Source organism: Arvicanthis niloticus, chromosome 9, assembly GCF_011762505.2.
Source record: "Arvicanthis niloticus isolate mArvNil1 chromosome 9, mArvNil1.pat.X, whole genome shotgun sequence".
In the NCBI taxonomy this organism is placed as follows: Eukaryota; Metazoa; Chordata; class Mammalia; order Rodentia; family Muridae; genus Arvicanthis; species Arvicanthis niloticus.
Window position 1 is genome coordinate 79,996,165 of NC_047666.1, and position 14,938 is coordinate 80,011,102.

The following is a 14,938-nucleotide window of genomic DNA, read 5'->3' on the forward strand; positions in this document are numbered from 1 at the left end:
ATCTTTTTGCTTCAGAAGTGTGGGTGAAACTACTAGAAATTTTTTAAATACTCATGTATATTTCAGGAAATGGATAAGCTCAACACAAAATGCCTTTATTAAACTCAATCCTTAAGTGATTAGAGGCAATTGCATATTTGTAACTAAGACATACCCGCCTGCTCAAAGTGTTCAAAAATCACTTCTGTTTATGTTTACCCAACATAGTTATTCTGGTTTTTTTTTTCTATGAAATGAGGTTCAGTATGTAGCTCAAACTAGCCCCAAACTCAGAATTCTCCTGCCTCAGCTTCAAATGAGTCATGATTATAGGTATGAGCTATCACGTCCAGCTCAACCTAACTTAAAAATGAACAAGAGGAGAGAAAGGTGTTGGGCTGAATCAAGCAAAGGCTTTGGATATGATAATCTAGCTGCTGAGGGACACAGGAAAGTTGCATTCCCAAACACTGGAAAGTGACTTCCCCTGGAGTAACAGAAATTGAAGAGTTCAGGTTCAACAGAGTACACGGCCTCAAACTGAGTAGGGATTAGAACAGACTGAAAAAAGTCCTCACCGTACTAAAAGTGCTATGGAGGGGCGGTGAGAACACCAAAAAGGATGTCGGTATGGTGGCTGGCTTACAAGCTATTCTGCATCTGATGGAATGCTGCTACTCTTCCAGACATATAAGCCACTCTGTAACTCGACATTCCTTATCCAGATGCCACACATGCTGCTGCTAGGACTACCGGCTCATCACTTCCTGAAAACTGACTACAGTTGAGAATCAAAAGCTTTCTACATCCACGTTAATTCTCACCTGAGCATCAACATCCCTCAGAGAACATCTGAGTGCTTAGCAGAAGTCACACTCCCAGGGAACCTGCCCTCTGTGACTGACTAAACGAACATGAACCAATGCCCACCTGGCTTCCCGGTGCTCCTGGTACCAGTGCAGCACTCAACTCACCTGAGTGTGCCAAAACCAAGACAGATCAAGAGTGCTTAAGGGTTGTTAAGACAAAACAAATAATCAAAAGAGAATGAATAACTTCAGATGTTATTTCCTGGCATGTCAGCTAGCTCACATTTTCTTTTCTTGGTTTTGATTTTAGACTGGGTCTCTCTACATAACTGCTGCCCTGAACTCATTATGTAGACCAGGCTGGTCTCTAATTCAGAGATCCATCTGCCTCTGCCTCCAAAGTGCTGGGATTAAAAGCATGTGTGACCACCACCTGGCTCGTCACATTTCCTTACAATTAAATATTTTGTAAAGTAATAATTTTATTTTTCAAGGTTTTACCTGAATTTTTTTCTCCCAAAATGAGCTTTCTAAAAAGCATAACTGTGATGAACAAAACAGCATTTTCTAACTTCAAACTACTAAAGGTTGCCTTATAACTCAAATCTATTATGATTTAAGAACAAAAAGTGTATGCTGTAAAATTCAAGATTCATCTAAAATATTCTTAAAAGTTCAAAAAATTCTCAAAACCAAAAATCAACAATCTACTTCAACCAATTTGTTTTTCCTAATTCTGGACATGACATCAAAGCAAAACTCACCTGCCCCCTTGCCTGAGAGTTGGCAGGCAGCTGACAGGCCTGCCATGTTCACCAGCAAACCCAAGTCTAGATCCATAGTAAGTGTAAGTCCCAAAGCCAGGTCACCCAGCCTTTGATTGTGGTTTGGCTGTGTCCTCAAGGAAACTACTGTTTTGTTTTGTTCACACACAATAGGATTGGAGTCTCTCTCAGGGATCTCCTAAGACTCAAATGACCTGCCATTGGAAAGTACCGAATGCGGTCGAGCATGGAGCGAATGCTCAGGCCTCATTAGCTTATCTGCAGGTCTGTGGAGAGGCAGTGTCTGCCAGGAAGACGCAAGGCATGTTGTCATGATCTCATCACAGCCCTGGGTGTCACACAAAGAACAGTAACATCTCAGGCTCCTTTATGGATGCTAACATCCACCTGCTTTTCTCAAATTCTCTTCTCAGAACAGAAAAATGAGGAAATGAAAAGTAACATCACAATAAATTCTCAGATTAATGGGATGGGTTTGCTTCTTCCTAGTGCATAAAAATGTCCCATCACTGTGGTTAACGAGGGACAAAGCAATGGGCAGGAGGTCTCAGCCGCAGCCCCTTTGTGGTCTACAAAGTGACTATCCGACTAGCAGAGAAGCACTGGCTCAGACTGACTCACAAATGCTGGAGGCTTAGGACACAACAGAGTACACATTCATACAGCGTTAAGTATCTTACTAAAAGATTAGAAACCTATGAAAATCTGATATACATAGCCTTCAAATGCGTTTAAGATCAGAACAGACACCAACATGGTTAATCATACCTGCTTCCGCACTGTATACCATACAAGATAGTAATACATTTAATACATTTTACCATCTAAGATCACAAGTTTCAAGAAGACAAGACAATTGGTCATCTTGGTCCTCAAGTGCCTAACAAACTTTATAGCGCAAAATACATTCCAATTCGCTCATGTATCACTCAATGCCAGAGCCACGTGCTTGGAGAAACGCCATGCTGGCCAGTGTTCACTGCAGTGAGAGCATCTGGCATGCAATGACTGACACACAGAAGGCAGCAGGACCTGACGGGGGCAACAACCACGGTGCATGACTCATCACTGGTCAAAACTGTAGATGCGGCGTGGCACAGTTTCCTTCAGTAACATTTCTGAACTATGAAAGTCTAGCAGTTACCAAGTGTTTCTAGGTCTGAGTTCTCTCTCTTTTGAGTGTGTGTTTTCCTGGATGACTATTATCAGATTGACTTGGGCCTCATGTTACTCATGATGTCAAAGAACTCAAGAAATGAAGTATGAGTTAAACATCATATCAGTGATTATTTCTCTCACTAATAAGGGTCAAATCTTTGTGTGCCTAGTTTTGTTTGTTTGTTTGTTTGTTTGTTTTCCTTTCCTTTCTGTTTAATTGTTTGCCTGTATTTCTGGCTACATCACTTGCATGCAGTACCTGTGAAGGCCAGAAAGCAACACTGGCTCCCTGGAGCTGGCGTTAGAGACAGCTATGAGCTGCCATGTGGGTGCTGAGAAGTGAGCACAGGGCCCGTGGAAGAGCAGTCAGTGCTCATAACCACTGAGTCATCTCTCCAGCCCTAAGCATGGTCAATCCTGACATTCTGGTATTATGAGACAGCAATGGCAGAACACTTCCAAAGTCAGAGGATATATAAAAATTATTTGATTATATTTACCAAACATATCACATTTTCTTCAGAATTTTCAAGTCTTTTTTATTGAACTAGTATCAAGCTCAGGCTTGCTTCAGCCACAGGATGGCACTATGAATACATTAAACCGAAAGTGTCATTTTCATAGTCTCTAGCTGTTCTGTAGCTTGTTTGGTTCACTGCTTACAGACAGTCTGCCATCAGACTCTCACTCCTCTTCCCTCGCCCTCCTGCACGTGGCTCTGTACCACTTCTCTTTTGCACACTTCCCATCTGGCATTACTTTCAGTGATGGCAAGATATACTGCTTCCTCAACCATGTCTGTCCTGGCCAAACTGCTGCTCTGCTTGCCTGGGACAGTACCCTTGAGTCTGGGAGATTTAACTTCTGCACTTTCCTTTTATAAAACATTTCTGTCATCCAGCCAACTACCACACTCTGAACGTGGCTGATCTACAAGATTTCACTTCCTTAAATTGTTAGCAATCAATCATTTTTATGTGCAACCTATTTTTCTAATTGCACCAAACTAACTGTGTATTGGAATACAGTCTTACTTTATAAAACAAATCTAATAGGGTATGTTTCATTTTCTCACTAAAAAAAAAAAAAAAAATCAATAAATAAAACACAATCACTTTCATTTTAACAAATGTCAGCACAATGGTAAAACCCTGTCTAGAAAACAGAGGTAATTTCCTTATAGAGTTGGGAATTGAGTACATTTGTACATGCTGACAAAGCCAGATCAGGAACATGACTCCCTTCAGTGTCAGTCAATGTGCACCAGGGCTTAGATTTCTGACTGATGCACACAAATGCTACAAGCACTACCTAAAATGCTGAGCCCTTTGGTGCTTTAGTTTGCTGTAAGATACACTGAGACAAGGAACTAGAAAATCCTTTAAATATTCACTTTAGTGTTCAATTAAAATAGTTCCAAATTTAATTCCAAAGATAATTTTAGATATGTATGTTAGTAAGAATATGCTTTTCAAAAGGAAACTAATTGGCATTACTAAAACACATCATCAGCTGTAAAGTTTTCATTTGTTTCTTTTTAATGGCTACAGACTATATTCAAATTACTTATAAAGAAAAGCTGAAAATCTCACGTGGAAAGAGGAAAGCTTATAGATATTGTTAATCTGCTATGAAATTTTGGAATATTTCTAGCATTATATCTGAGAATGCTAAGAGTCACATTTCCTGGTAATTTATAAAACAGTAAATACATTCTATTAAGTCTGACTGAGAAGTTTAAGTATGCTTTAAGGTTTATTAGGCTGGTTGTTTAATGTATTTAACAAATGGTGCTTAATGTAAAGCTAATGCCTGTATCACTTACCAGATATAAAAACACTGGCCAAATGCATAAATAGAATTTAATTATATTCTGAAAGTTAGTCACATAGCAAAGTCATTCATAATTTACGATATGGTTTTGATTCATTTTAGCTCACACATTTTTATATGTGCATTTCCATGCAAATTATAAGCTGTGACATAACTATTACAGAATGATCTAGTTAATCTAGAATGTCTCTAAAACCTCACTGAGCTGCCATAATTTCTGTCAGCATATGTAATACTGAATGACCATTAAAATACCTGAATTGAAACTATTCCAGTCTAGCAGTTTGTAAGATCTTGTGTTACCCATAATTCCGACAAAGGCTGAGTTCAAAACAGCAAATTAGTTGATCAGTTTTAGGTGCAGAATAGTAGGAATAAAACAAACAAACAAAAGAAAACTATAGACAAGAACACAATTGACATCAGCACTTGACAGGAACTGAAAGACAGAGACAGCAGAGTTAATAAGAACTAGAGACAGAAGGCAGGAGGAGCAGCTACAGTAACCTCAAGTTAACTCCTCTGGCTATTCTGTCATTGTATGCTCAAACCCACTCCTGTCTCTCCCTGTTCATGCTTCTGTTGGCTTGGGATGTAGCAAAGGAAGAAGTGCTAGGACCTCTGAAATAATAAAACTAGTGGCAATGATTTAAAATAAGAATGTCTCCCTTTTCTCCTGAAAACAAAATTAAAATGTTTTGTATTCACTAGCCAAAAAATAGCTGCTAGGAAACACACTGCCAATGTGCTCTGACCAATCCTCAAATGTCTCTCAGCATAGTAGCAGTGCTGATTCCTAGTGCTGATGGGGTTTCCAGGTTCTCTCATATGGTTAATGTCCAGCTTTTCTCAACAAATTTATCTTTTTTCCATAAAAATTACTCAAAGGATTTGGCATAGCTGTTAGGCATTTTAGTGCCTAATTTATACATGAAGAATCCAAAAAGCATTTATTTAAGTCAAAATAAAATACTGGAACCACAAAATATACACTTGATAGGTATGTGACTGAAAACAAGGCAAACTAAAAGTGTAACTCTACAGCATTGCATAGTATTTACACATAAACAAAGGCACACTTGTCCTGGGAGTGAGTGATGCACTAACAGTGACTGAGGCTTGCTATGCAGGACAAAGCAGTCTTCTGAAAGGGAGGCGGAAACTGGTGAGCTGTTAGTTACAGCACACAAAACTCATTCTGTGAGGGCCCTCTCCTGGGCTCTTAGAATTCTTGTATGGCTGGAATGAACTGGTGAGTATAAGAAACTCTCAGAAACAAGACTTGGTAAAAGTAAAGAACATTTTTAGATATTTATCTCCATTTAAAGCTAATTTAAACAACATTTGTCTATCCTCCCAGGCTCTAGAGTTTATCTAACTATTTGGAAGCACCAAAATGAAAGAGGACATCACTTAAGTACATTTCTAAAACTGCTTTGTATAGTATCATATCAGTAGGTGCCATCAAAACATAAGTCACTCATCCATGGAAAGCACAATGTCCCTCAGGTTTGATTGATCAGTCTTTCCCTACCAATCTCATAACTGAATTTCTTACAGAAAGCCAGAATTTGGCATCATCTACATGAATGTATGTGCTACACAGCAGCAGTCAAACTGCCCTGTAAGGGCTACAGAGTGTACAAATACCATAAGGAAAATGAGATCTTAAACTGACCATAAAAATAAAGGAACGGGGAAAATAAACCAAATGAAAACAAAATACTGGAGCTGAATTATGTATCTGCTCATTGCAGAGCTAAAGAAACATGACTGCACTGACTTTCTGAAGTCTCATCTGCAGTCAGAAGAATTCCATTCTAGTTCTCAAATCACGTCACGTCCAGAGCACTGACTAAACTAAATGTGAAAATCAGTGCTGCTTGTTACACGTAAAGCACTGCTGGCAATGTCTCCACCCACCACCTCAGAGCAAACGTTTCTTCTTTTCCTACACGTCACAAAGAAGCTTCTGGAAGTGATGAGTTAAAGTCTTCCAAAATATACAAAAGTATAGCTGCCACTACTGCTTCCAGTTCATGGTGTTTCAGCAAACATCACAGAGATGGCCCCAAAGGGAGATACCATTATTGATCGTGTCTTGTTGTAGACTGAAAAAACTCACCCAAGCATTTCTTTCCTTTGTTTTTCAAATTTATTTTTATTTTATGTACACTGGTGTTTTGCTTGCATGTACTTTGGTGTGAGGGTGTCAGATACTAGAGATACAGACAATTGTGAGCTGCCATGTGGGTGCTGGGAACTGAGTCCGGGGCCTCTGGAAGAACAGTTAGTGCTCTTAACCACTAAGCCATCTCTTCAGCTCCCGCACCTAAGTATTTGTAATACAGGCCCCAAAATGTGCTGGGACCCAGCTGCCTGCCTACATCATTCTGTGCTTTACAGACACGAGCTGCTGCTTCGTCTTTCGGCCATGTGAGAAAGCAAAAACATTAATGGCCTAATGCAATGGCCATGAAGGACACACAGGAAAATCCCTTATCTCCCTAAACAAATATAACAGCTAACTCAAAAATTAATTAATGATCCCCTCAAAGGGACAGCTCAGTCAAAAATAAGTCAAAATGGGTTCATTTGTTGTACATTAAAAAATAACTAGTGTATACTTTAGTTTACTTTTAATTATGATTACTTAAAATATCTCAGAGTAACTTATGCCAGTTTATAATCTGATTTCATCTCTCTTTTCGGGTTAAATTTGCTTTCAATATTAATAAAGAAATCATCTTTTACAATCACACCTTTAAAAAAGGCAGTAAAAGAAAACTTTTTAGAGAACATACCAGGGTTGTGGATCCGATCTAAAAGCTTCACAGAGCGTGCACTGACAACACCACCGACGTGCACAAGAAGTCCAGGGGGGAAGGCCGTCAAGGTGAGGAAGGGGAATTCCTGGTGAAGACAAGAGACAAGACAGATGGCCAAGTGCACAGTAGAAGGCTCTGCTCATGCAGGTCCTAGCACAGGAAATAAATATGCTAGACCTGCTGTTTCATTCAAATTTCTCAGACATTCACAAATCCAAATCTGATTCCCTACATTCTCAGTGGAATTCAAAATCCAGCAGCCTTATCCATTCTGACTGAGGGAAATATTCAAGAGTTCCCAGCTGAGATATTTAGAACACATTCCTCTCTTCTCAAACTCCTATTCAACACCTTTTCCCAGTGAGATACATGACTGGACAACCTGGAGACCTATTTGCATGTCTCGGTAAAGTTGTTTCTCACACGTATAGGCAATACAGGTTATTGGTAAATATTCCCAAGGCCAGCATGCAACAAGAGACCTAGAGAAATAGTGTATGGGTCACGGAATAAAAGGACAGGCCGTGTGGCAGGGTATGAAAGAGAAAGGTAAACATCTAGGTGAAGTGTGAGCCAATCAGTGTGTGGTGAGAGGCAAATAGAAAAGCATACTGTATGTGAAGCGGAAGAGAGAAGGACATGGTGAGAAGGAGGGACGCAGCGCTTCCAAGCTTGGCTCCCTTCTGCCATAGAATGACATAAAGAACACAAAAGAAAACTTATGACAGGAACTCACCAGAAGAGCACCAGGAGGAGAGGGGAATGTCTGTAGTGGCCCTAACATCGGCCATCTGCAATGACTGCTACCTGACTGGCCCGACTGTGGGATGACTGCAACTGTCTTAACCAGAAGTCACTCACCAACAGCCCCAGCTATGTTCAACATAAGGAGTGCTTACAAATAGCTCAAGAGAGCGCTCCTCTTAAGCTCCAAGGACGGCAAGTGCTATGGCTCATGCACTGCAAGCCAAGGCATCTCCACAGGGGATGCTCTGCTCACACTGGTATAGAGTAGCTACACATACTAAAATGCTTCTCATTTTAAGAATTCATTATTATTGCATTTTCTAGGCCACGGCAGATTAAATGCAACAAATAAAAGGAAAGAGCTATTGCTAAAAGCAGGCACATATAAAAGCAGCAAGACCACTGGCTGGCTGCTTAAAGCAGGAATACACAAACAGCCAGAACACAGTGTGTAAGCAGATGAATTGCAATCACCAGCACAGAGGAGCAGCCCTGCATCCTCAGGAAGAATAAAGTTAAAAAGTACACATGGTGTGTGCATATACATCCACACATTAAAACCTGGTCAGAAGTCAGAAGTAACTTTTACCTTAGTAAAGGCAAGAACAGACAAACTGTATAAGAAGAGTAAAAACCTATCCACAGAAGTTCTTTATATGTGACCTAGACTGAAACAAGGATGGAAATAAACGGCATCAACAGCAGCCAGAGGTGACTGGTGTTGCTGCTTCTGAACATGGGGAAACTCAGTGCACGGAGAGTGGTACAGATGTAAAACCGTGACAGCCACACAGTAGGTTTTACATAAGTACACACAAAAGTAGTTCTCAACACCTTTGCTTTTGATCCTATGAAGATCTTCTAGTAATATATGTCCAATGTGTTAACATGTCCAAGATTTTAAACTGTTTAAAAGCACAGTAGAGAGCAGCAAGAGGCCCTTGCAGGTGACAGTGCCTGCTGCCAAGCCTGAGTTCATCTGACCTGCACAGTGGAAGGAGAGGGGCCCCTCCTTTGAGCCATCCTCTGGCCTCCATGTGTACACCAAAAATCTAGACATGTTCTCACTCATCTGACATTCCTAGCCTCAAATCCTCAGATGCTAGCATGTGAATATACAACAAAGGAAAACCACAGAAACCAAGAAAGTATAAAGACCATAGGTGTGGGGGAAGGGGTGGCGATGAGAGGTAATATGAAGTGAGAAACAGAAAATCCAGGGAATGGACTCCAACTATAGAAGAACGAGGGTCAAAGCACATGGAGAAGGAAAGAGGCAAATCAAACCAGGGCTACCAAGGCTGTTTGACAGACCTACAAGGAATCATATTTTATACTTAAAGTTAAAAGAAATACATAAAACTGTATATATATACACACACATACACAAATAGTTTAAAGATGTTAAAGAGTTTGGCCTAACAGTGGTCCACTACAAGAAGCGTAGACTAACAAAACCTCCAGTACCAGACATGAAAACCCTTTCAAATGGTTGGTCAGGGTAGTCCAAGTGACTCCTAAAGCAATAAACACTACCGATGTAGACCTTGGCTGTTTCCCACAAGTCAAGGATGGGCCTCTACTACTGAGAACTGCACGCACTTAGAATTCCACACTCAGATGATTTGGTCTGCATCTGAAAGGCTTTTTTCTGCAATCCAGCCTCCACAGTACCAGAAAATACTATGCAAGCTGTTAAGAGAAATAAAATTAAATAGTACTACCCAGCTACAACACCTATGAACCATAACAATGAACAGCATGCAAGATAACCTAAAGGCCCTTCATGTGACTCACGTGGCTGTGGTAACCAACAGCTGTCTAAATGGACTTAAAGCCCACTCACAGGAGGAAAATCATATTTGAAGCACCGCTTCCCACCTAATGAGGTCATGGACATTAGAAAACCACCTACCACGGCCACATTACTAAGCCAGCGCAATTCCACAGGTACAAATCCGATCTGTACACACACAGGCTGGTGCAGCTGCCACTCACTCCTCAGCAACGAGGCCTTGCTTTACAGCAGCTGGAGACCATCACAGAGAATCACAACTGGACACATAGGGGTCATGGGGAGTCCGACCCAAAACAAACATCTACATCGCAGCTCCCGCATCTATGACACACAGAACCTCTAGGGAAAGGGGACAGAAAAACTGCTGAAACATTCTCTCCTAGAAATGGTTACATAAACAAGCCAAATTACATCAGTGGACATGCCAACACAGAAGGGGTGAAATTTCATGGGATCCTACTCCTATACAAAGAACTACAGGCAACTAAAAAGACTTAGCTTCTCCCAGGGATGAGCCAACTTACTGGTTGTCTACAAAGAGTAGTCAACCCTGAAACCAGACGCATACAAACAACAAAAACCATATTTTTGCATATATATGTATACATGGAATAATAGGTCTTAAAAAGAGGATATCAACTTGAGTGTAGGTAGACATGGAAGGAGTAGGAGGAAGGGAAGAAGGGAGTGATAAAATTCTATTCCAATTGAAAACATTAAAACACACACACACACACACACACAACTTTTACATGGGCATTATAATCCCAGCATTTGCAAGGCTGAGGCAATATGATCATGAGATCAGGGCTAGCCTGAACGACACAGTGATCCATGGTAGTCATGAGATCAGGGCTAACCTGAACTACATAGTGATCCATAGTAGTCTGGTTTCAGATTAGATACCATCTCAAAAAACAAAAACAAACAAAACAAAATAAAATCCACAAATTTTATTAAACCCAATCCAAAATAAGTTTACTATTTTCTCCATGAAATGGTCGCAAAGTACATTAAAGTCACCAGTACTTCACATAGTCACATTTCCAGTACACTCAACTCATCAATCAATCAGATTAAAAGTGGGAGAAGAAAAAGATAAAACTACTCTGGCCAAAAACATAGTAGACAGACACCCACACCTCCACTCTGGCCCTCTTCTTCATAGCTCTAATCTTTGGCTCTGTTTGGTTTTTATCATGACAACTGGTGCTGTTGAAAAGGTAAGCGTAGCTGAAAACTGGGTATAAAACAAAGAACAGGGCTAGGGCAGGTGCTGGGGCACAGCTCAGTGGGAGGACGCTGGCCTAGACAAGACCTAACAAGGCCTCGGCTCAATTCCAAGTACCTGGAGGAAACAAGACCTGGGCAGAGCACAACTTTACTGTGCTTCAGCTCTGCTTGCTCCACTCTTGTCAAAAAGGTAAACAGTATATGTGTGTGTGTGTGTGTGTGTGTGCGTGTGTGTGTGTGTGTGTGTGTGTGTATATACATATACATTATATATATTGCTACTTGCAGCATAAGAAAAAAAAACTTGCTGTCTGCAGTCATAGAATCAGGAAAAGGCAGACTATTAGAATCAAACTACATCAGGAGGTACACCTTTTATGGGGTTCACTATGTCTCACCTTTGTTCCCTCCCAAGTGCTGGTGTACAATGAACACACAAAACAAACTTCTCTAAGTGCTTACAGCTCCCAAAGCAGACACAGAAAAAGCTGTGGAGCTGCCTGAAGCACAGGACAGAACACAGGGAACCATGCACAGCGTTCGTTAGCAGAAAACAGCATGAGCCTCACAGTACCAAGTTCAGAAAATGCCAGCAACCGCTGTTAAAAGCTCAAATAAAATTAAGAGAACAAGATTAAAAGTAGAGAAGCTTCTAGCACAAGGAACAGGCTCTCGTACATTTAGAAACATACCCGCCTTCTACAGAACCTATGAGGCGATCCTCCCTTAGCAAGGACATTTATAAAGAGAGAGAGAGAGAAAAATCATCCAACAACTAGACTCAGTTTCTCACTCAACAAATTAAGTAAACATTATACGTGATAATTTAAATAAACATATTATACTAGACAGTCACGCTTAACTTTAACCTACAGAGAACAGAATCCATGTCTCATATCTAATAAACAGGCCAGTGACAAAAGTGGCACCAACAGGTAAATGTTAACATACTACAGCACCAATTTAAGGGAGCATTACTGAGATGGCTTTCTCCAAAAATACTAACCATTTTCTCCTCTATATTGCAACTCTAAAGAAAACTAGAAATGATTTCAGCATTCAATGGGTATTTTCAGAAGAAATATTTTAAAGATTGAAAAAAGTTAAAATTCAATTTAAGTATCTTAAAGAGCTCTACAAAACAGAAAAGTTACAAAATTTTTTTCAAACTAAAAGTAAATATTGGTGAATAAATTACTTTGATATCTTAAATACATTTGAACTTTAAAACTGCAACATTATAGATAATGATCAGAAACACCTTTCCGAAGCTTTTAAGCACTCAGGAGCACAGGCATACAAAGCCACAGTGACAGAGAGAGAACAGAAAGTGCACTCTTACCCGCTGCTCCAGCGCCGACTGGGTCTGTTGCCGCAGAAGAGCTTTAAAGGGCCCCCCTTCTTTTCCAGCACTACCACTGCCCATTCCTATAGGACATCAGCAGGTAAATGACAACCAAGTAACTATAAAACAGCAAGCTCAACTGCACTCATCTTCATAGACAGTGTGTCAAAATACAAGAAAATCATTCACATATTTAACATATTTTGAGATGGTAACTAATACATGTATTTTACTCTACAAAAATACTAAAAGTTTCTTTAAAGTAAGATATCAAAGTTATGGTCAAAACTTGTTTTAGAATCAATTTATTCTAATAATAATAATAAAACAAGATAACAAATCTCTGAAATATTCAATATTTAAAAGTTGATAATTTTAATAAAAATAATCAAAAGAATAACTACTACTAAGATAACAATTTAAACATATCAAAATATCTGATGAACTATGGGAAGAAACATACTAGGTGCTCATGTGAAAACTACAGGAGAGCTAAAGAATGAATCAGCCTTTAGAATGAAGCTAATTCTCTGCTGATGCCCTCCTCTCAACATGGAATGTGTTCATTAACAAAAATCAACACACATGTGTAAACACATCACAAATGTACATAATCACGGATGAAAGAATTCTCTTTCCTCACTCTTAGATATATTTTTAAGGCTAACATTGCATCCTTTCCCTAGCATTTGTTATTGCTGCTGCTGTTGTTTTGATAGTAGCACAAGAACAAATATGGCTCAAGACTTGTATGAAGATGGGATGGCTCAAGCTAGTGCTGGGGTGAATCCCACCCTCTCAAAGCTAAAGATGCATCCAGTCAAGTTCACTGCAGTGCCTTAGGAAGGAGCTAATTCACTTTTATATTTTTAGCTGTTCTTGGATAAGGAAACAAGGGTTAGCATGTGTGTAGTCCCATTCTGTTCTCTGAAAACAAAAGTTTTTCTTATAATAATCTTAAGGTTTATAGAGACTATACAATGCTAACTAGAAATAAAACTAAGATCTTTATATGAAGCATATTAAAAATCACAAAATAAAAGGTAAGCTTGCAGTGATAAATAAAGTACCAGAAAACATAGCAGAATAACTTGATTAATGTAGTGAAAAGAAAACAAATGTATAATGAAAGAATAGCACCAAAATGAGACTTAAACTGGTTCAAACAGAATAATTTTCTCATGTAGTCTTATGGTTTAGCAACAGGATGGCACAGGTCTGATGTGGATGGAGCAGGTATGGAGAGAGGGGAGCAAAGCATCTACACCAGACACCTGAGTGAGAGCCTAGGGACTGAGAGGTACAGTAAGCATCCACAGCCATGTCTGGAGACACAATTTTTGTTAAATATAAAATTTAGTGACTACTCATAATTATCCATCAAGTAACCCCCAATGGCATCTTTGTCATTCTGATTAACTCTGTCAGTAAAATCACTAATAAACATATAAAGCACACAATCATTCTTTATGGTATAAAATAATATGTTTTCAAAGATGATTTAAAATAAAGGGATTATTTAAAAAGCTGACATAATGTGATCCTACCAGAAGCAGCCAGGAACAACTCTTCACTGAAAGAAACACTTTTCCTCAGAACAGGGCTGACAAGGCTAGAGTGATGAGGGGTAAGGCTAGATTCCGAGAGGAGGCGGGACTTAAGGTGAAGGGAACCACAAGAGAGGGGGGTGGAGCTGGGACACAGGTAGATCCCCGGCCCCTGTGGGTAAGGTGCTGTGGAGGAAAGTAGCAAAGAGGCAGATTCAGAAGATGATCAGAAAATGCAGGAGAAGGAAAGCAGTGACGAGCAAAACATAACAATCAAATGGATTCAAATGCAGACAAATCAACACCGAGCTTAGGAACCCACCCACCCAGAGCCCTAGCCAACATAATGCAAACCAAGGACACCTGCTAAATTAACATAGCCCTTTCAAACTCTGCAGTCATTAAAAAACTTTAAATCATTAGCAAGATTTTACACCATCACTTTTAACTGACTTCTTCAAATAATTAAATTGCCCACCATTTTATGTTGGTTGGTTGGTTGACTGTATTTAAGAACTTGTCTGGCTGAAAACCACCACTCTACATTACAGTGAGACACTCTCGTTGCTTCAATCCTAAACACTTAAAGTAGTAAATTTTGGCACCTTCAAATGTTACTAGCTAAGATACTGCATATTTTTGCGTTAATGGGATACTCATTAAATAATCAGAGTACTGCATTATGAATTCAAAATAGCTAGGTTTTTGCTCTCCAGTTTTGAGGTATACATTAATTCTTTTATCTTTCCTCTAAAATGTTTCGTACTTTAATCTGATCATAGTACTATGAGAGATTTGCATATAAAGGTCTAATACCCTATATATTGTAAGAAATATATATAATCACCCTGCCTAAGAAAGGAAAATCAACCCAAA

At 39.5% G+C, this 14,938-nt stretch overlaps 1 protein-coding gene across 23 annotated transcripts in view; it reads right to left on the reverse strand.

Annotated features, from left to right (window-relative positions):
- The window catches only part of C2cd5 (C2 calcium dependent domain containing 5), an 83,180-nt gene that overhangs the window by 37,454 nt on the left and 30,788 nt on the right, over positions 1-14,938 (reverse strand). For 7 of the 23 annotated variants that reach the window (XM_034511407.2, XM_034511412.2, XM_034511411.2 and 4 more), the window contains 2 exons: positions 12,513-12,598; positions 7,369-7,477 (listed from right to left, as the gene is read on the reverse strand). In XM_034511407.2, coding sequence (XP_034367298.1) covers positions 7,369-7,477; positions 12,513-12,598 — 195 coding nt within the window. Of the gene's footprint in view, positions 1-4,819; positions 4,886-7,368; positions 7,478-11,862; positions 11,896-12,512; positions 12,599-14,062; positions 14,249-14,938 lie in introns of all 23 variants that reach the window. The other 16 variants (XM_076940801.1, XM_076940800.1, XM_076940798.1 and 13 more) reach the window with 7 other exon arrangements.